Raw genomic sequence first — 23,425 nt, forward strand, 5'->3', positions numbered from 1 at the left:
GTCATCACTTTTTTATTATTATTATTATGCAACATTAACAATAAAAATAGGCTTCTTATGGTATTTTGAGCAGTTACAAAAATGTGATATCTATTTTTCCAGTGACCATTTCTAAAAAAAAATTGGATTCAGGACCCATAATCTATTCTTATTCATTCAAGTAATGTGAACACAACAGACGAATTACAGCATCAGCACTGACCGCTCAGTACAGAGCGCAAAGTTGGAGGAGTTGTGTGGGAGGGGCCAAGCAATCAACACCACGCCCACTGACAGGCAGACCGGTTAGACAGGAGATGCCCATCACCCGGAGGCATTTGACATACCTGAGCGCTATAGGAAGGCACCTCTACTCAAGACATCGGCTAAGCTTTACGAGTGGTCTGTTACATAAGAAGAGCAGAAATCAGCCAGTTCAATGTAGCCACCCTGATAGCGCGATCATTCAAGAGGGATTACAGGAGCTCTGTGAACAGCAGGTAAGCGCAGAGCTGCTACTTTTCTGCTGTTTGAGATCTCGAAGACCTTATATCGAAAGCTTCTGACTGAATAGAATGAACATTCTAAAAATCAAAAAGAAAGATTCTTGCATTCTAGCGTAAGTACCCAACAAGGTTTATAATGCAAGAGAGTGAGCTAGCTATATTTATATGGTAAAAATTAGTTCAATGATTTCACTGAACTGCAATATTTAATTCTGCAATATGCCTATTAATTATACGCTTTAATCTACTTATGTAAAATATTTCATATTTAATCAACTTTACTATTGTTGAAATAATTAGTTATCAGATAGTTAGCATAAAGTTTGCTTCATATGTTAACATCAAGTTAACTGTTTTGATAGATAGATAGATAGATAGATAGATAGATAGATAGATAGATAGATAGATAGATAGATAGATAGATAGATAGATAGATAGATAGATAGATAGATAGATAAACATATTTAAGCCCTTTTTATTCATATATTCTTATGAATTAAGAATTTGAAATAGACTAAGTCAAAAAATCTTAATGTAACAAGGGAATGGTACATTTAGCTTATGCGATTCATATTCATTAAAAATTATATATATATATATATATATATATATATATATATATATATATGTATGAACACAAATCACTAACTAACTGGTCTATTGAATCTGCACTTTTGTATAGTTTTTAAATGTCTTAAAGTATATAATGTTTTATTTCCAAGTTTCATTTTTAACTACTTAATATTTTCATACTAAAATGCCATGCATGACAAGTGCATTTATGAAATGGTGCACAAATGTGAAGTGTGTGTTTTTGCTTTTAAAACAAAATGACTTTTGTTCTATTCTTTAATCCGGGTGTAAAATATTCTTTACATTAAAGAGTTTACAGTGCATTGTTGTATTAAATAATATGATTGAATACAATGTGAGTGATTTCACCAAGCACAACATGATCCTGGATCAGCATCTTTGTTCAACCTGGAACAACGTTGCAATCAACCAATTCGATTTGAGGGGACAAGTTTAGAGTTTTTCGTCAATTTTAGGCTTTCAACCATGGGTTAGGTGCATCTACTGTATCATTCCCCTCTGATTTTAGTCATGGGTAGGTTTAAGTTTAGGGCTAGGATATGGTTAGGAATACATTTCCATACAGGAATTTTGTTTGATTCAGGAACATGTCTTACTTGCTGCATGCAATGTGATATGTTATCAATGTATGCAACCATTATGATTATTATACATTCAAGAGGCACTGTAATGTAAAGTGTGACTTCAATATTTTTGATTTTGACATGATCATCAAGCAGCCTCACACTGGCCCAGAATCAGAGCAGAGCTTTAGAGTCTAATTATATCAGTGAGTGGAAAGTGCTGATATAGGCGTTCATTATGTAATGAGCTTTGCATCGCTCTAATCCTGGGCATAAGAGGACAGAATGACTGTGAAGTCTTCAGTGTTCCAATTTGGCAGTGAGTGTCAACAGAGTTAAATGTTGTGTTGTTCATATTTGATCATTTTGTCAGCTGTGATGGAGTTTAGAGGTGGAGATCTCATTCAAACAGTGGAGACAACAACAATTAAATATTCTTTTCAGTATTGATTAAAATGTTGGTAGTTTTTCTAAAAAACACTTTTAGAAGGGTTAGTTCCCCCAAAATTGAAATTGATGTCATTAATGACTCACCCTAATGTCGTTCCACACCCGTAAGACCTGAATATTTTAAGCTTCAGTCACAGTAATCACCTCTAATCAGTATGATAAAGGCAAACAATACAACCAAAAAAAGACAACCACTTTCTGCATTTAAGATATCTTATAGGGTTAGTTCACCCAAAAATGAAACTGATGTCATTAATGACTCGTAAGACCTCCGTTCATCTTCAGAACACACTTTAAGATATTTTACATTTAGTCCAAGAGCATATGCAAGTGTATGCACACTATACTGTCCATGTCCAGAAAGGGAATAAAAACATCATCAAAGTAGTCCATATGTGAGATCAGTTAGTTCATTAGAATCTCTTGAAGCATCGAAAATACATTTTGGTCCAAAAATAACAAAAACTATGACTTTATTCAGCATTGTCTTCTCTTTCCTGTTTGTTTTTAATCCTCAAATAAAGATTCAAACGGTTATGAATCAGTATAGTGTGCCTACACTTGCATATGCTCTCGGACTAAATATAAAATATCTTAAAGTGTGTTCTGAAGATGAACGGAGGTCTTACGAGTCATTAATGACATCAGTTTCATTTTTGGGTGAACTAACCCTATAAGATATCTTAAATGCAGAAAGTCTTTTTTGGTTGTATTGTTTGCCTTTATCATACTGATTAGAGGTGATTACTGTGACTGAAGCTTACAATATTCAGGTTTATTTGTGGTTATACAATCAAAATAATCTTAATTATTCATCTTGACATGCTCAATAAACTGAGATCGGACAAAGTGTAACATAAGCAGAGCCTTTTCTATTTATCTTTCATGTATTTCATATTAAGTTGACATTCATATGTATTAAACCCAGTGCTTTGTCCCAGATGTGTACTGATCTGACAATAGCTTCTTTACCTGATTAAAGTGAGACCTTCCTAAGCGGCCATTCAGCTGATTCTGTCAATGAGAGCATTCAACACACTTGCATATCGCCCTGGTTGTTTATTGAGCTGGCAAATAAAACTCCTGCTATCATGTAATCTATCTTTTGTTGGTTAGAGCCATCTCAAGGGTCTAGGATCACAGCGGTAATATGAATCAAACGCGGTATGCGGAGTGTATCTGGTAAATGCTAACAGTTTGGATTAAACAACAGTAATAAGGTGCTGAATATAAATTATATATATATATATACGCCGTTGTTATTTTTTTATCGCCCGTTAAGAGTCTCACGTTAATATATATATATATATATTATATATATATATATATATATATATATATATATATATATATAAAATTCTGTCAAAACTTTGGAAAATATTACTATTTTTTATATGCTCATCAAGCCTGCATTTATTTGATAAAAATACAGAATATTATTACAATTTAAAATAATGTTTTTTTGATTTGAATATACTTTAAAATATAATTGATTTCTGTGTTTAAAGCTAAATTTTCAGCATCATTACTTCATTCTTCAGTTTCTCTCAATAAAATGAAAAAACACAACAAAAAAAGATAGTGGTGAGAAAGCAGCAGTTAAGAAAGCATCGGAACATAGCGATGTTTGCACAAACTCTGCAATTAACCTGCATTGAGAGATTAGCTCATTAAAATTACACTTAGATAGTTTGATCGGAGTATATTTGGGACTACAGACTATATGGATCTGGATATGAGACTTTTTGAATGAAGAATTTTTCATCACAATGAAGTTACAGTATAGAAAAGCTCTTCGACATTATCATTCATTGAACGGAATAAAGTCACGGGAGTGCTCGTAAACATCACATCCTTTTGATCTTCAAAAATGTCCCAAATCCTTCACATACAAATTAGTCTACAGGCTTTCATAGTCAAAGGGAAGTCTGGAAGTTTGGTCACAAGCTGTTCACACACTTGGCCATAAAAACGCGATTAATACATTACAATTCGTATCAATAAGCCAACTTCTGTTCAGCACTGACCTATTTCCTGGTCACTCGATAAACTCATTGACCTCTGCCTGCTTTTATTGCTCTGTATCATCAGGTCTATGTGAGGAACGAATCTCATGTCAGAGCAATGATGTTTATGAGTCACTGTTTGCACTTCCGGATGAATCATTTTTGGAGGTTTACTCAGTTTGTTTTTGTATAGCAATTTTTTTTTTTTTTTTTACATGTCAGACAGAACATAGCTTAAAAAGATAAAGCAGTTCACCCAAAAATGTTATTTACTTACCTTCATATTGTTCTAAACATAAACCTCTGAATGTTTTCAGTGGAGCACAAAAAGCTTTGAAGAATCTTTACAAGTTGTTTCAATGAGGTTAGAGTTAGGAAGATTTGAATTGAATAATTAACATTCTATCCTGTTCCTTCTAAAAATCAGAAGACTTGATATACAGTGCATATATTTTTTGTCATGTTGTGGATTGTGGAGGAAAACGGATGGAACGTCATTTAAAGGGTTACTTCAGCGATTAGCATATGGCTTTCTATCAGTAGAAACCCTGGAGTATATTCAAATGAGTGTGCTTCATTTTATATCTGGAAAAATGACTCAGATGATGCAAATATCGCCAACTTGCGTCATTGGAGCAGTTTTTGGCCAGAGGCTAAAGACTACAGCCAGCAGAGGGAGCTATTTCCACCAGTTTTCAACTCGCACATGGGGGGTGGGATCGCACTCACAGCTCAGCTCGCAGCTGCAGCCTCAGGCATTCATGGAAACGGAGCTATGCTGAGCAATGTAACTTCTCAAATTATTTTCTATGAAAGTTAAGCTTCCATGAACTGAAAACGCCCCAGACTGCACATGCGCTGTGAATGTATGCCGTGAGCGCGGACACATTTACCTCGATCAGCTTTCATCAAGAGAGCTCATTCAGCTCATTCATCACGATGAATGTTATCTTACTACTGCTGCGTTTGTGCTGTGACACTCCCTCAGTGGCTAAATCACATATTTAACAGACACGTTCAGTTTTTAATTGTAGTGTCTGTTCTCTAACTGAAATGATTTTATGAAGATAAACGCGGTGGGAAAGCGATCCAGTGAGTCAGTAGCGGTGGCTTTGGGAGTGGCCTCATAAGGCAGCAAGATTCTGGGAATTGTTGTCTTTCATCGACATTTCAAAAATAGTTTCACATTTCTACTACATTAATGACCCAGTTTAAATACAGATTAATCTTCCCTGCGCTGAAGTATCCCTTTAATGTCAACAGCGCTCTCCAAGCTGCCATCAGAAGTGCCTATAACTTGAGCAGATTAATGCTGAAATGAAAAATTTGAATCTGTGATCTTGCAGAAACGCGAGTTCACAAACACAAGTGCTGATATTTGTCTACAGGGGAAGATGTCTTGTCCGACTGGTTTTACCGTTTAACAGTTCACAGTTTCACAGTCGTTTATCTAAGGCATTCTGTTATTCCATCAACAATAACAATTGTTGATGGATATCTATATTAACAAAGTGTATTTTGGGCTATGTAAAGTACCTACACATGCTACCCCTTTTGTGTCCGTTTTATATTACTTTTAGTCAGCTTGTAAATATAACATGATTTTATATCAAATTTAGATAAATTCACACCAGACTGATTCAAAATGCCGCTCACTTACATTTACAGTATCTCTCAGTGCATTAATATAATGTATAATATAGTGTATTATTATTGATTTGATGTTTCAAAATCAAACAATTTGTGGAAACTGATTGCATTAATTTATTTAACTATGATTGAAGTGAACCTCTTCTCCTAAAGAGATAGTTCCCCACAAAATTACAATTGTAATTCAACTCTCATGCTGTTCTAAATCTGTATGAATTGCAAAATTTGAATCACAAAAATTGAGAATTTCATCAAGTTTTGAAATGTTAAAATGTTTGTTTTGGAGCCCATTGACTTTTCATATATGGGAAATCAATATCTTCTACTGCAGGAGAAAGAAAAGTTTGGAACAGCATGAGAGTGAGTAAATGATATCAGAACAGTAAATGAACGGTAAAAGATACACAATGTGAAAGGGATGCAACAATATGAAAATTGTGGTTGATACAGATAAAGATAATTCTTTATTTGAAAGTCGATGACCGATATATTGGCTGATAAATCTAAATCCAAATTTGTATAGAATTTTTAAAAGCCTGCTTACAAAAAAAGTCTCACCATAAAAAGCCATGTCCCCAGCACACAAATATAATGTTCTCAATCTTATAATTTTATATAGCCTATGTGACAGAATTTCTCTCATATTGCACTTAAAGAAGTAGTTAACTTTAAAATGAAAATTACCCCATGATTTACTCACCCTCAAGCCATTTTAGGATTATATGACTTTATTCTTTTTGATGAACTCGTTTGGAGTTATATTAATAATTATCATGACGCTTCCTAGCTTTATAATGGCAGTGACGGGATCCATTGGGTTTGAAGATCAAAAAACAACTTACGCAGAAAGTGTAATGCCTCTTGCATTCTAGTGATACGCCAGTTATGCAAGTTATGAAGGCGGTCTGCCAGAAGCCAGATATTTTACTTTATAAAGTATTAAATATGGATATTTTTCCCAGCCGTGTGGAATATGTTTATGAGGGATGGATGCAATTTTTTTAACTTAAAACTTAATGGACCCTGTCACTGCCATTATAAAGCTTGTAAGCATCAGGATATGTATTAATATAACTCCGATTGAGTTCATCACTTGAGGGTGAGTAAATCATGCGGGTAATTTTAATTTTAAAGTAAACTATTCATTTAACTGTTTTCATTTTATATGAAACAAGATATTTCAATCATATTTCAAGTGATTCAAATCATGGTAAACAGTGCACATCTGGAGGAAATTATCCATTATTTATTGGCTTTAATATATCTGCCAAATTTACTTATCGGGCTGATAACGATAACTTTAAAAATGGACATATATCGGCCGATATATACCAATATGGTGGCTGATATATTGTGCATCCCTTCAATGTGATTCAATCATGGTTAAAATAATCAATGCATTTAGTTTCCACAAATATTTTAATTGTTGTAATTTAATATTGATTTTCTTTTTGTTTTGTGAGTGAACTATGCTATAGGAAATTGGCAAACCTGTTTATAGAAGTAGCTTTGTAAAAAAAGCAGCTAGATTTTAGGATATCTGTCAGGCTATGTGCCATTAGTAATTTATCATGAGTTCACACCCTCCATGTGATCTGATTAGACCTGAATGACGACAGACTACTTTAGATTTGCTGTTAATTAGTCTTACACAGTCAATGCCACCCACCAGGATGGCTAGATATGTCCCCAAAGACACAGATCCACCCGTCAACAATATAATGATCCTAATCCCTAACATGAGTCTGGATTCGGCTCACGGCCGATCACCTTTCAGGTCTAGGTCACCCATTAGCAGAACACTACACCGCCGCTCACACCTCTGAAGAGGTGGTTATGTATTCTGCAGCTGGTGCTGAGTTTCACTGCGTGGGCTGGAGAAAAGAGCAAGAACAACACACTGTAGTTTGACAAATGTCTGGATACTGTAAACGGCCAGAAACAAAAGTGTTCAGCAACCGTGAAAGTTATCAGTTTCTGTTTGAGAAACTCTTTGAGAATTGCCTCCTGCTATGGTTTTCCACTAAATTAGATCATATCTAAACAGTCGGCCCCATTCTGGGAAATCCGTAATTGCGTTTCTTTGCCAGACGTTCGGCATGTGACAACATGTTTATAGATCGCAAACATCCAAAAACATGAAAACGCAAACTAGGATGTGTGCAGAATTTGTACGTTTTTACATTTAGTAAAAGATACTGCATACGTTTGCAGCTTTGTTCCAGTTGAATTAATTTTTTTCTTGTTTATATCTACACTGCAATATTTTCATGTCAAATACTTTTAACAGACATCCAGAGTGAAACATTATAGGGATTAATTGAATCTAAACTGTGTGGATTTTCTGAAGCAAACATACAGTTCACTACTCTAATGCACCCCTGCTAGCAAATGATTCACCACCTTGGCATTTTTTTTCTACCAAGAGGAACAAGCAAAAAAAATCATTTTATTTATTTTGTTGCCATGGCTACAAGCACCATGTCATCTATTTGACTGAACTCCTGTTTTACCATCTTCAGTGATAAACTGGTCATTTTAAATGGAAAATTCCTGAAGCCATCTCCTGATGTGCTGAGATACAACCAATATAACATATAACCTCATTGCTCTGTAACAATACTCAAACTACGACAGACATGCACTCATTCATTTGCCTTCATGCAAGAATTCCAATTTTTGTGTAGTTAGTAAAAAACAGAAACTATAGTTCTGACATCATTCTAGATTTGCAGATTTTACATGTATGCACAAAGATTCTGATGAACTAGTTAATATGCATTAGCCCAAGTTTAATACAGTAATTTAAAAAGGAACTATAATGCCCTTTTAAAAAGTCTTGGTTTTGTTTTGGGAGTCTTCTAGAATAGGTTTTCATGCTTGAATGTTCAAAAAACATAACATTGTTTTTCACATAATTTACATTATTGTAGCACCTCTCTTTCCAGTCTGTCAGTAACACTCTGTTTAGTTCCTATCTCTATGATGCCCCTCCTTCTGAAAAGCACAATGTGCTCTGATTGGTCAGCTGGATCCGTGTTGTGATTGGTCACCGATTTGAGCGCGTTTTCTGAAGTATCATATATTTTACCATAACATACCACCACACTATTACACAACTCAACCAGGCCTCATCCTCTTTATTTTTTTTGTTTGCATATTCCTTGGGTAGGAATTATTTAAATTGTTTTAAATTATTTAAGTGTGCATTCCTGGAAGAAAAATCAAGACTACAATCAAAACAGTGCTTTACTGATATAGAGAATAACTCCCTCAGGAGTGACTTTGTGCTTTGTAACTTTGCAGACAATTTTCATGCTCAAACAAGAACATTACACACTAAAGAAAGTTGAAACTGTAAAAAAACATAATATAGTTTAATTCCTCGCAATGCCAAGTTCAAATGTAAAACCTTCCGTACATAAAATGATGGGTGGAAGTTAGGTCAGGTAATCCTCCTAGATCTTTTCATAGCTTTAACCTGAGATTGAGAACATTAATTCCTAATGCCAGCAATGACCTCTCAGAGGTCTATCTATGGAATTATATGGGGACAGGAATGGAATACAAGAGTCGCGGGTGGGTGAGAGCGCGGGTTGCTAGATAATCTTTAGATACGTGCCGACTTGTCGGCAAGCCCATGCTTGCTACTGTTCGCCCTGCTTAGCGGCTTACCCCCACTTGGAAGTTATGTAAGATAGCTGTAAACAGTAGGAAGGCAATCTTCTAATACCAATTATCAGATCAAATGGAACATTCTTAAAATCAAAGCGTTAGACAGTGGATAATGGCATCAGGAGCGACAAACGAGTGGCAGGAAGCTACTGATAGGAGTAGATGATATTCTTGTTGTGCTTGCTGTCACCACAAGCACAACAGTGTCTACATTTTTAACATACATGTAACAAGCCAGTGATTGTCAGTGCCTTTTCTGCAACAGTTCAGAGTGCACCATTTGTCTGCCAACGGACAAACATTCAGTACATTTATACAAGTCAATAAATCAATGTAAGATCAATGTGTCTGGGAAAGATCTACTTTGGAAAAGTCTTGCTTGAGGTCATTATCACTATTTTGGCATTTCTTGGCATAACAACTGAAGACCAGCAATAATTTTCTTTTTGATTACATAATAAATGACAGTATATACACAGTCACACATGTTCATGTGATGCCTCATAACTGGATTAAACTCTGTTTTGAAGATTAAAGGGTCAGCAGCAATCCATACACCTTTATAGCTTCACTAACTGATTGCCAATTAAGGTTAGTGCACAACAGACCAATTAGATGACAGTTTATTAATAGTTCTGGTATTTATATGTTCTGAATTTAGTAACTATTTAATTGGTTAAAACTCATCTTTGATAATCAAAATTGACATATTTCCCCAGTTAAAATAATTTATTCATGCCTTAAACTATTTTACTATCTTTTATCTGAACTACACCCTTGCTTCATTTAATATACACAGAACCATAAATATGCAAATTAGTCCTAGTCTACACTCAATCACACCAGCTCGGACTACCTGATCCTTCAACTGTGGTAAATGCTACACAATGGCGAGTGGAAATATTGGTTTTATTCAGCGATATATGTTGTATATATCATTGGACATATAATGTAATTTATACTATTAACCTTTGGCTTGACTATGTTAATAAACCATTAATAATGCTAAAGTTACACAAAACATGTTCCGTCATCTCAGAGTCAAACAGCTGCCTTCTATCAATCGGCATCCTTAGAAACGCATCCACCATTACTTTGTAATGTACATCATATAAATAATTCACCCACAATTTATGTTCCCGATATTCCCGTCTCTCCTTGAAGGTGTTTTTGTGCTATATGGACCATTTAAGTCCTCCTGAGATGTTCGTGTTTACAACATCAGGTGCGGTCAAGCCCCTTTCGTCAGAGCAAGATGGCGGTGTACCTTCTTTTAATTAACTACACAAAAACCAGACAAGTGCTTTTCCGCAGTACTACAAACCCCGCTCATGCAAGTTACACCAACTACAACAAGTTATGCCTCCCTGCAAAGAAACAAGCATAGGTATCAATCTTTTGAAGTAAATTATTTTAAGACTAGTTTGTAAGACTAACTTATATTGCTTTCAAATCTTATGAAGTATAACATAACAGTTATTAGTAAAGCATACAATAAATTAGGCCTATACAATCAAATTCATTCAGACTCCCCCCAACTGTAAACCTACACCTTTCATTAAATTAAAATTTACTTTAGAGTTTCTTTAAAGTAACCCTTAAATGCATGAATGTTTAGCCATTCATTGTTAAATATTCGGGTCTATAGCGACCCGGATCTATATCTAACACGGATGGATCTCTACCTGTTACAATAATATAAAACTCTCCTGATATTAGAGTAACAATTACAGAAGAATAAAATAAAGCATATTTTGTTACCTTTTAGAGCTTGGAAGGCTCCAATTCGAGCAGATGTTTTATACCATCATCACTGTCCAAGTCCGAGCTCATTTCCCATTCAACATATGTCTCATATTCGCAATCTCAAATATATTTTCAACATCTTCAAAATCAATATTTTGATCGCTGACAGCTTTTTCACCAGATCCACCATCAGGTGATGGTGACGCTAATATTTGATTGCATTCAGAACTTTCAACTTTTGCTGATAATACTCCTATTCTTTAGTTTTCTGCCCGAGGTAACTTCATCATTGTGTATCAGACACTGCCAACTTGTGGAAAAAAGGTGAATTGCACTTATTCAGTCATCAAAGATTCAATTATTATTGTGAAGAAAAAAATATACTTACACTGTTACACACCTTGGGTCGTAAGCGACCCTATACTTTACCACTTGACTTTCATCATGGGGGTGATAATTATTGAGTGTCTTTAAATAATGTTTTATTTAAAGTATCTTTTATAATTGGCACCAAATATGCATATTAGAGCCAAAGCCAGATGCAGTTTTTTCAGCGATGCATAGTTGAAGGTGTATTGAACCATTCACTATGAAAAACAATAATGACCTCCTTCAATCTTCATGCTTGTTAAACTCATTGAGGCGCTGGTGGGTTGCCAGCCAGGGCAGTGTCATGAACTATTTCGCTTTCGAGAGGGAATGAAGCCCAACACAGTTGGACCAGGTCTTTCTGTTATGATGATATAATCTCTTACGTAATCAGATATGAAGAAAATGCCAGCTGGAAAAGCTTTTTTTTTCTTTTTTCTTTTAATCTGTGATGCCATCCTGTTCACAAGGGGAAATAAAAGTTCTCTCTCTCTCTCTCTCTCTCTCTCTCTCTCTCTCTCTCTCTCTCTCTCTCTCTCTCTCTCTCTCTCTCTCTCTCTCTCTCTCTCTCTCTCTCTCTCTCTCTCTCTCTCTCTCTCATTTTATATCTGTCATGTTTATGTCCATCTCAATCTACAGTCTTAATATCATGCTTTCCATGTGCTTAGTGCTTATTTTTGTCATCAGATTAATGGTAGGCCAGCGATTAAGCCGATTCTGGAGGAGTCAGATGGCAAATGTATTTGTATATTATTTCCATGCTTACATCAGTAGCACTTAATATTGTAAATCTGACAGAAACTGATACATAAGAGCCTGCATGCAAAAGCAGAAACTGATTGATTAGCATGTATGTTCCCACGCTGCAGTTGTCTTCTCAAGCTAACGGCTAAATGCTTATGAAAACACATTGCTGGTAATGCATTCGTGCCCTTTTAGTTTGAAAGAATTGTCTTAATAATGTTTGCTTATGAGTCAGGACTTGTCTTCTGACAGTTCAAGTTTCTATGAAGTATACAAGATCAGAGGTGCATATGCTGTGAACATCCTTATATGACTATAATCTACAGTAAATGAGATTTATTAGTATGGGCATTCATTGGAAAGGTGAGCAGTAGATTTGGACTTTACAGAGCCACATGCACATGCAAACTTTGAGATTTTTGCAAGTTGATTCAAAGCCGTAGATAACACCCTTTAGACGTTCTGAATTGTTTTTCACCACAACCTACATTGCACAGCTAATGTGAATGTACTGATGATTGTCTGATGCCACAAACATATTGTAGATAAACTAGTGTATATTTAGCAATTTACTAAACTTTTTGCATCATTATTTTTGCACATTTCTAAAAATCATGGCCCATATGTGCACATTGGAGCTACAGACAATGATTAGTGATCAAATTGTGTATTTTCTTAAGAAAAGTGTGCCATTTCTTTTCTAAATGATTAGAAATACACAATCAGGCATAACATTAATAATACTGGGTTGATTCTCAGGGAATACCGTTTTCATGAAAGGGTGTACATGGTCTGTGACCATGCTTAGGTAGGTGTCAAAGTAACATCCACCATGAGCTCCCCAAGTAAGCTGTGCACACGCACACGGCCATCCATGTGAAGTAAAAGAAAATGTGATTCATCAGACCAGACCTTTCAGCGGTGGACAGGGGTCAGCATGGGCCCCCCGGCCGGTCTACAGCTATGGAACCCTCATACACAACAAACTGTGATGCACTGTGTTTTCTGACACCTTTCTATCCGAATCAGCATTAACTTCTTAAACAATTTGATCGGACCACACGGGCCAGCCTTTGTTCCATACTTGCATCAATGAGCCTTGGCCACCCATGACCCTGTCGCCTGTTCACCACTGTTCCTTCCTTGGACCACTTTTGACAGATTCTGACCACTGCAGACCGGGAACACCCCACAAGAGCTGCCGTTTTGGAGATGCTCTGACCCAGTTGTCTAGCCATCACAATTTGGCTCCTGTCAAACTGGCTCAAAGCCTTCCGCTTGCCCTTTTTTCCTGCTCTTACACATCAACTTTGAGGACAAAATGTTCACTTGATGCGTAATATATCCCACCCACTAACAAGTGCCGTGATGAAGAGATAATCAGTGTTATTCACTTCACCTGTCATAATGTTATGTCTGTTTGGTGTATGTATTTTAGTGATTCTAGGCAAGTAGGCAACCACTCATGGTTGGTGTTGGTATTTAAATAACATTAGTGGCAAAAATCAGTGATTTACCAAAAATGCTAGACTTGGTTGCCATGGCTGTTCAGATTACTCATGAATATTCATAAGAGAAGTTCACCTTTTGTGCTCTGACCTTTCCTTTTTTTGTCCTGCTGCTTTTGTTAATTCCTGTTTCCATTCAATTTCTTAGTTTCTGCCAATAAAATGAAAGAAAGTGAAATTATGGCCAAATTTTTTTTTTATATATTATATATATATATATATATATATATATATATATATATATATATATATATATATATATATATATATATATATATATATATATATATATAATATAGTATAATATATAATAAAGTATAATATACTTAATACATTTTGAACCTGTTTTTTTTTTATTCTGAAAATCTGTATATTCTAAAAATTTATAAATGGGGTTATAATAATCGCAAAGTCCTATTTTGTTCCGTATTTAAGTTTAATATCTTGCATTAGCTTAATATTTGAACATTTGCTTTGCCGTGTATGTCTGTTTTGATAAAAATTCAAGTAAAAAATAGTTTCTGTAGACCTTTAAACCTTTGATTGGAGGCATGGATCTGTCTGCGTGTTTTATGAGTTGAGCAATTCTTTCTGGAAGTTTCAAAATATGCCAATAGCAGTCTATTCTTCCATTGGCAGAAAGCAACTTGGTTGAAAAAGCAAGTTTAAAAGCTTTGCCTCAAGGTCTATGTCATGTTGTAAACATACAGAAATCAGCTATAAAACTATCAGGAAAATTCCAACTCTAGGAGATACTGCTCTTTACATGGTGCTTTGGCCGTGTAAAATGTAGAAAGTGGCAGTTTGATGACCATTATGTTTTTAATTGGTAGGCAGTTGGTTGCAAAACGTCATGAAATATAGGTGGTACCTTTTTACAGCAGCTATCAGTAACTATGAGTTAAACTGAGCCTAATTGCTCGTATTCTCTGAAGTTAAATAGATCATGATTCATATTGTCCTTTGATAAGAAGTATGGAAGGAAGTAAGAAGATTCCTAGTGGAAAAAAAATATTTCAATAACAAATGTTAAGTTTTAAGAACGAATGCAAAGTTTTCGCGGAGGAATGCAGAAGTTTTGCAACCAAAAAATGTAGGGGAACGCAAAACGTTTGCGAGCGAACGCAGTGTCACGGGGGAACGCAAAAGTTTCTTTAGGGGAACACAGAAGTTTTTCCCTGCGGATGCAATATTTCTTGGGGGAACACAAAAGTAATGTGAGCGAATGCATAGTTTCTCTGGGGAATTCAAAGGTTTCTTAAGCGAACGGAATACAAAAGCTTTGCGATTGACGTTTTGCGAGCGATGTAATTCCATGTAATGTTTAATGCAAAAGCATTGAAATATATTTTTTTCCTCCCATCTCATATTTATTCCATCACCATGGATAGGTATTGTTTATGTTTATGTCCAGTGAGAAACAAGGACATATTTGATTATTGTAAAACAACCTCTTGTGATGGGTACAATTATAAAACGTCTTCAGTTTGATTTACAGATAAAAAACATTTTTGCAAAAACACTTTTTTCCAGGAAAAATATTTTAACAAAAATAATGAAATCTGATCCGAAGAAACAAACAAGAGCAAATGCTAATGGGGAAAAAATATTTCATTTTATTTTATGTGAACAAGAATTGAATTTTTAAAAATTTTCTGGATCAAAATAAAAAAAATCAGAAGTGGTATATTTCATTGATCTGGTTTGTAAGGAGCAGTTATTTTCAGGTGACCAAGAAAGTTTTCCAAATTATTATTTCTTTTTTTTTCTCCAGTGTCTGTTTCATTGCAATTGTCCCACATGAATATGATCTCATGTTAAGCTTATGTTTATACTATCAACACAGAAGGTTCATGAACACCTGAATCAATACAGTTACTGTCTCTGCTCTCCTCAACAACCAGTATTTTAGCATAGGACAACATTAAGCCTGTCTGTCATTTTTAAAGTACATTTTGGATGTATTTTGTATAAACATCTTTCACAATATTTCCCCCATCTGTTAAAGAAATGTGGGCTCTTTATGCCTTTTGCCTGTCTTTATGCCTTTATCATATATATCTAATATCTCGATGTCTCCCTTATCTTGCATTGACAGATCTAAGGGGTTTAGAAGCCATCAGGGACAATGAAGAACTCTGGGGCCGTGCTGATTTTGACCTTTATTGCCAATTTAATATCACAAGCAGCAGGTGAGCAGTGTTATTGCTTATGAGCCTAAGCAGTACAATGTTACTAACTTCATCTTCACACATACACCATCTTGCAAGTAAACTACCAATGTATTGTGATTAAAGATTACAGGCCTTATTTTAATGATCTGAGTACACGATGCATGGCGCAGGTGCATGCAGGGCGTGTCCGAATCCACTTTTGCTAGTTTAACAACGGAAAAAACGGTTGACACGCCAAGTGCATGGTCTTAAAGTGCTGTACCTAGTCTCTTAATGAGTCATGGGTGTATTTTGGGCGGAACGGGCAATATTAGAGGCTCCTCTCTCATTACCTTTAAAACACAGTTGCACTTGCACCATGGCGGATTCACTATTTACGTGGCAGAATTTGCGAGCAGAAAGACTGAACGCTTCCCAGAGAGGAATCCCTTTATTTTTTATATTTATATATTTTTGTGTGCTGCTGCGCATCCCTGTGTGTGTAATAAGCAGAGTGAATGTGTGTTGCGCACCCGCCTATATACACATATTACTTACACGCCCTTTAAATAACATTAAAAAATCCTGCGCTATTGACTTTAGACCAGGTTTTTTGTTGGACAATGGCTGCGTTTTCAGTTGCCTCAAAATAGCAACGCGCCAATAATGCACCTGAACACACCTCGTTTTTAGATCAGCACGCCCATGGGTGAACAGATGGATGAGAGCGCATTTGCTATTTTAACAATGTGCCGCTGGACGTGAAAATGATAACTGCGTCGGGATAAAACCGTGCGCATGGTGTCACATTGCGCTGGGTGTATGATAGGGCCCTACATGTGCACATTAATTAAAAATATTGTTCATGGATAAATTAGTTATAATAAATAATGCAATATTACAGAAAAATAACAACTGTCAATTTTGATATCATGACTTTGCATTCAACTAATAGAGTGGTGCATGAATGACATAAGAACTGTAAGTCTAATTTGCTGATGTTCCGTTGAGATTTTCCTATGGGGTTTTATAATGGGCTTTTTCAATTTATGAGTAAAATAAAGCCTGTGGTAAACAGTACATTGAAAAGGCCCATTATAAAACCCCATAGGAAAAACTTGAAGGAGCCAGAGGCAAATTAGACTTCCGGGTTCTGACTCGATGCACTCTAAACGGGCACAATATATCCGCAGGTGTCGGTCCCCCAGGCAAACCCAAACTCACAAGCTGTCGCTCTCCAGAGAAGGAGACCTTCACCTGCTGGTGGGAGCCTGGAGATGATGGGGGTCTGCCGACCACCTACGCCCTCTACTACCATCTAGAAAAGTCAGTCTCTCTTACTTCTTCCCTTTCTAGTGTTTAATGAGCATCTTTTCTTTGCCTCCCAATGAGATATCAAAGGTCTCATTGTTTCTTGCCCTTTGCTCTCCAGTAATGTGTGGTTTGAACTAGATTTTCTCTGTCATGTTTTTAATTCTCTGTTACACGGATAAACGACTCAAAGATACATGACTTGCCTTCAGCCAACACACACGTGCCTGTTAAATATAAATGACTCCGGTTTTCACCATAGCAGATCCATGAAGTGTTATGCCAACATTATGGCTCGTGAAATTCTGCAAGTACTGTAAACAAACAGATCAAACCTACAGTAATACCATGTAATAAGTGGAGTTCATAGAATTCATGTTCGTATCGTTTGCATGTGAAGAGGAATGTTCTGAATTCTGATATTTGAAGGGTATACAGTATGAAATGAGCTTGTAATGTTGTGGGGATACACCTTTTTACATGCACTCCTGCAGGGAATATTGTTGGTCCATTTTCCCAGAAAAGACTGAAATAAAGGTTTATTTTGTAAATAAATTATTTTATAAAAGGCATGTTTATCATCAAAATATAACTTTCAGGGGTTTTTTTGGCAGGGATTGTCACAGGGTCCAGACACTAACAGAGATTTTTCTATTTTTCTATTAATGTCTGTATCATTTCAGTTAGCAAGTGTAAACCTGTTCCTCTGGTATCTCTCATATTCAGCTCAGAGACGGTCTTGGAGTGCTCGGATTACAGAACCGCGGGCGAGAATTCATGCTTTTTCAACAAAAACGACACATCGCTTTGGATCAACTATAACATCACGGTGGTGGCCACTAACGCCCTGGGGAAGAATGTTTCAGACCCTGTGGAGGTGGATGTGGTCTACATAGGTACGCTTATATGTTGTCATCATAAGCTTTTTTGTAGGTATGTCCTGTACTGTACCACCCCCTCTCTTCGTTTATTGCCCCCATTCGTTTCCCTTCATCTGCCCCTCTCACCTTATGTTCTTTCCGGCATAATGTGTCATTTTCATTTATTAGTATATACTGGATGTTACAGACCGCAGTTGCAGATTTTATTGCGGTGGAGTCATCAATGAGAGGAATGTTATTGCTGCCCGTCTGGAATCACTGTTGCGAAAGAACATTATTCTGTTTGGGTCATAAAATATTACACACAGTTTCCGTCAGTCACATGTTTGCTCCTGCATTAAGCCAAAAGGGTCATTTTGACCAGTCTAATTTATTTTCTAGTTTCCAATCTAGTTTATTTTTGGTAGTTCCTGCACAGTTTGTCATGTCACATTCTTTTGATCTGAACACTGTGTGCAGTCCAATTCCATCTTATCATTAACTCATATGTATAACTATAACTGAGACTAAACTTTAACTGACGTTTTGTTTTGTTTTATGCTGAAGGGGCGAAACACTCATTCACAATATCTAAGGACACCTTAATGTTCTTTCTTTCTTCCTTCTTCAGCAAGTTTTGAAGTTTGAGTGCAAAGGTCCCTTAGGTTGACCTTATTAGGTGTCAAGTCAACTAGCTTTTCACCCTCAAACTGGAAGAAACAAGTTTTCTGTTTTATTGCTGAATGTACAGAATTTTAAATCAATAGTTCACACAAGAATGAGCATTATGTCATCGTTTACTCGCCCTCATGTCGTTCAAAAACCTGCATGACATTTTTGGAACACAAACACATCAGAGCTACTCTTATCTGTATAATCAAAGCATTAAGTTACTATTACAAATGGCAAAACTGATTTGTGATATAAGCAAATGAGAATTGAAAGCTACGGTGGAGGGCAAGAATTTCAGTAAACGACACAATGTCTATTCCTCATACAAAGCGGTTGTATGGCTTTAAAAGTCATATGGAACACTTATATGTTGCTTCTTTCATCCGTGATATATTAAGAGTTCTGCATTATATATGCAAAAATATATTTTATTTTTAATATTTTATTTTATATTTAGCATATTGTAATGTAATTATAGTTTATATTAAATTATATGTTGTGTATTTTAAACTAATTTAATTATATTTTATATTAAATTATAATAATTATATTTTATTTTTATTTGGGAGAAAGCCATGTTTACCACTGTGTAGCATCCCCTCTTTTTATAACAGTCTGCAAACGTCTGGGGACTGAGGAGACAAGTTGCTCAAGTTTAGGAATAGGAATGTTGTCCAATTCTTGTCTTATACAGGCTTCTAGCTGCTCGACTGTCTTAGGTCTTCTTTGTGGCATCTTCCTCTTTATGATGCACCAAATGTTTTCTATGGGTGAAAGATCTGGACTGCAGGCTGGCCATTTCAGTACCTGGATCCTTCTTCTACGCAGACATGATGTTGTAATTGATGCAATACGTGGTCTGGCATTGTCATGTTGGAAAATGCAAGGTCTTCCCTGAAAGAGACGACGTCTGGATGGGAGCATATGTTGTTCTAGAACTTGCATATACCTTTCAGCATTAACGGTGCCTTTCCAGATGTGTAAGCTGCCCATGCCACACACACTCATGCAATCCCATACCATCAGAGATGCCGTCTTCTGACGAGTGCTGATAACAACTTGGATTGTCCTTTTCCTCTTTAGTCCGGATGACATGGCGTCCCAGTTTTCCACTTTGCCGCAGTCCATTTTAAATAAGCCTTGGCCCATAGAAAACACCTGCACTTCTGGATCATGTTTAGATGTGGCCTTTTTTACCTATAGAGTTTAAGTCAGCAACAGCGAATGACACGGTGGATTGTGTTCACTGATAATGTTTTCTGGAAGTATTCCTGAGCCCATGTTGTTATTTCCATAACAGTAGCATTCCTGTATGTGATCCAGTGCCATCTAAGGGCCCGAAGATCAGGGGCATCCAGTATGTTTTTTTGGCCTCGACCCTTATGCACAGAGATCGTTTAGATTCTCTGAATCTTTGGATGATATTATGCATGGTAGATGATGATAACTTCAAACTCTTTGCAATTTTTCTCTGAGAAACTCCTTTCTAATATTGCACCACTATTTTTTGTCGCAGCATTGGGGGAATTGGTGATCCTCTGCCCATCTTGACTTCTGAGAGACACTGCCACACTGAAAGGCTCTTTTTATACCCAATCATGTTGCCAATTGACCTAATAAGTTGCAAATTGGTCCTCCATCTATTCCTTATATGTACATTTTTCCAGTTTCTTATTGCTACCTGTCCCAACTTTTTTGGAATGTGTAGCTCTCATGAAATCCAAAATGAGACAATATTTGGCGTGGCATTATAAAAAATGTCACACTTTCAACATTTGAAATGTTATATATATTCTATTGTGAATAAAATACAAATTTTGTAAATTAGATTAAAACGATTTGTAAATTATTGCATTTCCTTTATTATTCATAAATACAATGTCCCAATTTTGTCCCTTTTGTTGAATTGGTTTGTATTATATTTCGTGTTGATCATAAGGGTGATTAAATTATGACAGAATTTACATTTTGGGGTATTCCCAATTTTTTTTTAGTATTCCATAAACATTAAAAATGCAGTGATCTACTATTCAAAAGTTTTGTGTCTAATTAATATTTATTTAGCAAGGACGCATTCAATTGATCAAAAGTGACAGTAAAGACTTTTACATTGTTACAAAATATTTAGTTTAAAATAAATGCTCTACTGAACATTTCGTAGAACAGCAATTTTTTTAAACAATTAAATAAATAAATTTGAATTATTAAAAAAATCAGAGATTGCAGAATTTGTCCTCTTTTGAATGCCATTTAACACATCCAAATTTGTGCAAACACATTAGGAGTAGTGAGTAGAAAACACACACACATATACCTGGAGCAGTGGGCAGTCATTTTTGGATTTGGACAGGATAGGTGCCTTGCTCAAGTGCACCTCAGTCATTTCCTGACGGTATTAAGAATTGAACATGCAACCTTCGTTTTTCCACTCGGATTATCTAACCATTAGGCCACAACTGCCCTCTGCTCTTGTACATTATGCTTATCCTATCCTGTACTCTCTATTTCACCCACAGTTCAACCAAACACTCCAGAGAACGTCACAGCAGCTGTAATCCATAAAAACCAGGATACTTTTCTAAAAGTGTGCTGGGAGAAACCACAAACCGCAGACACCCGCTCAGGGTGGATCACGTTACTTTACCAGCTACGAGTCAAACAAGAAAAAGATAAAGAATGGGAGGTAGGTTGAATATATATATTTTTACCTGTATATCTTCTTTAGAAAGCGATTGATTATGGATTACATTTCAGTCTAGATTTGATACCTTGTTTGCACTGGACTATTTAGATTAGCGCCACCTAGAGGAAACAACTAGAATGCAGTTAGCCATCTTTCCAACAGACAGTACTTCACATGCTTGTTTTCTTGATTTGATGGACTAGAATTACAAACTAACTTGGTGAATGTGAGCTTTTTAAATATTACCAAACAGACTAGAAAATAGTTAACAGTAGCAGTTGTTTGTTTGTGACTTTATCCAAGATCTTAAATGAGTGCAACGCAGATGGACAGCAAGTGGGCTGACATTAAATCAGCTGATACACGAAGCAGTTTAATCATTGACTGTCCCGGTCTGGATTTATGTCTTCATTAGTCCGCAGAAACCTGAGGGAGGCTAGATATGCAGAACAACAGGACTAGATCAAACCAGATTTTTTTTCTTACCGCAAAGGCTGTGCTTCAGTAACACAGAGGCATGACCAATAATGATTGCCTTGCCTAGTGACAGAGTAACCTGAGAGCTATAGTGCAACCATCAATGCAACTGACTCTTGCATTGTCAATACAAGATCTTGACCAAATGTATGCCTCTTAATGGAAATAACACCACAACTTTTTTTTCCATCAAGAAGTGCATCAATTTTTCAATATCTGGTACTGATACTCTGTAAAGTCTCCTCCAGCACATCCCAAAGACTTTCAATGAATTTAAGGTCTGGACTTCATGTGCCAATTCATGCGTGAAAATGAATTTTCATGCTCCCTCCCAACCATTATTTCGCAATTTGAGCCTAAAGAATCTTGCTTAAGAAATGAAAAGCTAAACACTCCATTAATTACAGTTAGAATAACTGTTGCTAAACATATAACATGCTAGAAACATAATAATTACTGCACTAAATATCCAATCACAGACTCTTAGGCGTTTACCTAGTTAAAACGACTTTCTATTTGGCCGGGCAGAGTGTATAGTGTTTCTTGAGTAAAGAAAAAACTTTCTTTATTTAAAGAACCAGTCCGTTATGTTCCCTTGCAATGCAAACAAGCAAAGACATTCCAAATTATGTGCGACACTATATTTTTGACCGACAGTTTGACAATCGAATGTCACTAGGTTTAGTCACAAGTTCATTTTAATACTTTTCATTTGCAAATCCAACAGACAAATGTAAAGTGGGACGAACAGTAATGAATTATAAATGATCCTAAATGTTCTCTTTATGTGTGTGTATAGGAGTATGATGCTGGCAGGCAGAAGAACTATAACGTGTACAGTCTTCACCCTGGTAAAGAATACATGGTCCAGGTGCGATGTAAACCCGATCATGGGTTCTGGAGTGAGTGGACCCAAACCACCTACATCAAAATGCCTGACTGTAAGTCATTTTTCTCCATTATTTTAAGTAAAAGTTTTAGGAAGATTTTTTTGTGTTTTACATTTATTGAATAATATCTTAAAGATACCATTTAAGGTCAGTTTTGGGTAGGCTATAATATGTCACAGTTTACTTTATTCTGCTATCATCACTTACATAAATGAGCTGCCCTGCACCCACTAGTAAAAAAATATATCTGGTTTTGATTTTTGATTTGACTGTACATACATACATACATACACTGAGGATCAAAAGTTTAGAAAAAAAAAAGTGTAATGTTTTTAAATAAATACAGTCCCTGACAAAAGTCTTGTCGCTTGTGTACAAATTGAACTAAAGTGCTGCTGAAATATATTTCTAATCAAGATATTTTTACAATAAATGGCTCATTTTAATCCCACCAGCTTTTGTGATAATGTTTCAGTGAAAAACTAAACTTTCAAAAAGTATTCTAATATTCACAGCTTGGTAAAGCCCATTGAGTCAATTTTTGCAAAGACATAAGTGTTGTCACCTTGTCATATGAGCTTCACCTGTG

At 35.9% G+C, this 23,425-nt stretch overlaps 1 protein-coding gene across 1 annotated transcript in view; it reads left to right on the forward strand.

Annotated features, from left to right (window-relative positions):
* The first annotated feature begins 312 nt into the window (after window positions 1-312).
* prlra (prolactin receptor a) overlaps window positions 313-23,425 on the forward strand; it is a 35,375-nt gene continuing 12,262 nt past the window's right edge. The window contains exons 1-6 of the mRNA XM_067424095.1: window positions 313-479; window positions 15,889-15,982; window positions 17,137-17,269; window positions 17,981-18,150; window positions 21,303-21,469; window positions 22,746-22,887. Coding sequence (XP_067280196.1) covers window positions 15,919-15,982; window positions 17,137-17,269; window positions 17,981-18,150; window positions 21,303-21,469; window positions 22,746-22,887 — 676 coding nt within the window. The 5' untranslated portion in view covers window positions 313-479; window positions 15,889-15,918. The remainder of the gene's footprint in view (window positions 480-15,888; window positions 15,983-17,136; window positions 17,270-17,980; window positions 18,151-21,302; window positions 21,470-22,745; window positions 22,888-23,425) is intronic.

Source organism: Pseudorasbora parva, chromosome 18 (genome assembly GCF_024679245.1).
Source record: "Pseudorasbora parva isolate DD20220531a chromosome 18, ASM2467924v1, whole genome shotgun sequence".
Lineage (NCBI taxonomy): Eukaryota > Metazoa > Chordata > Actinopteri > Cypriniformes > Gobionidae > Pseudorasbora > Pseudorasbora parva.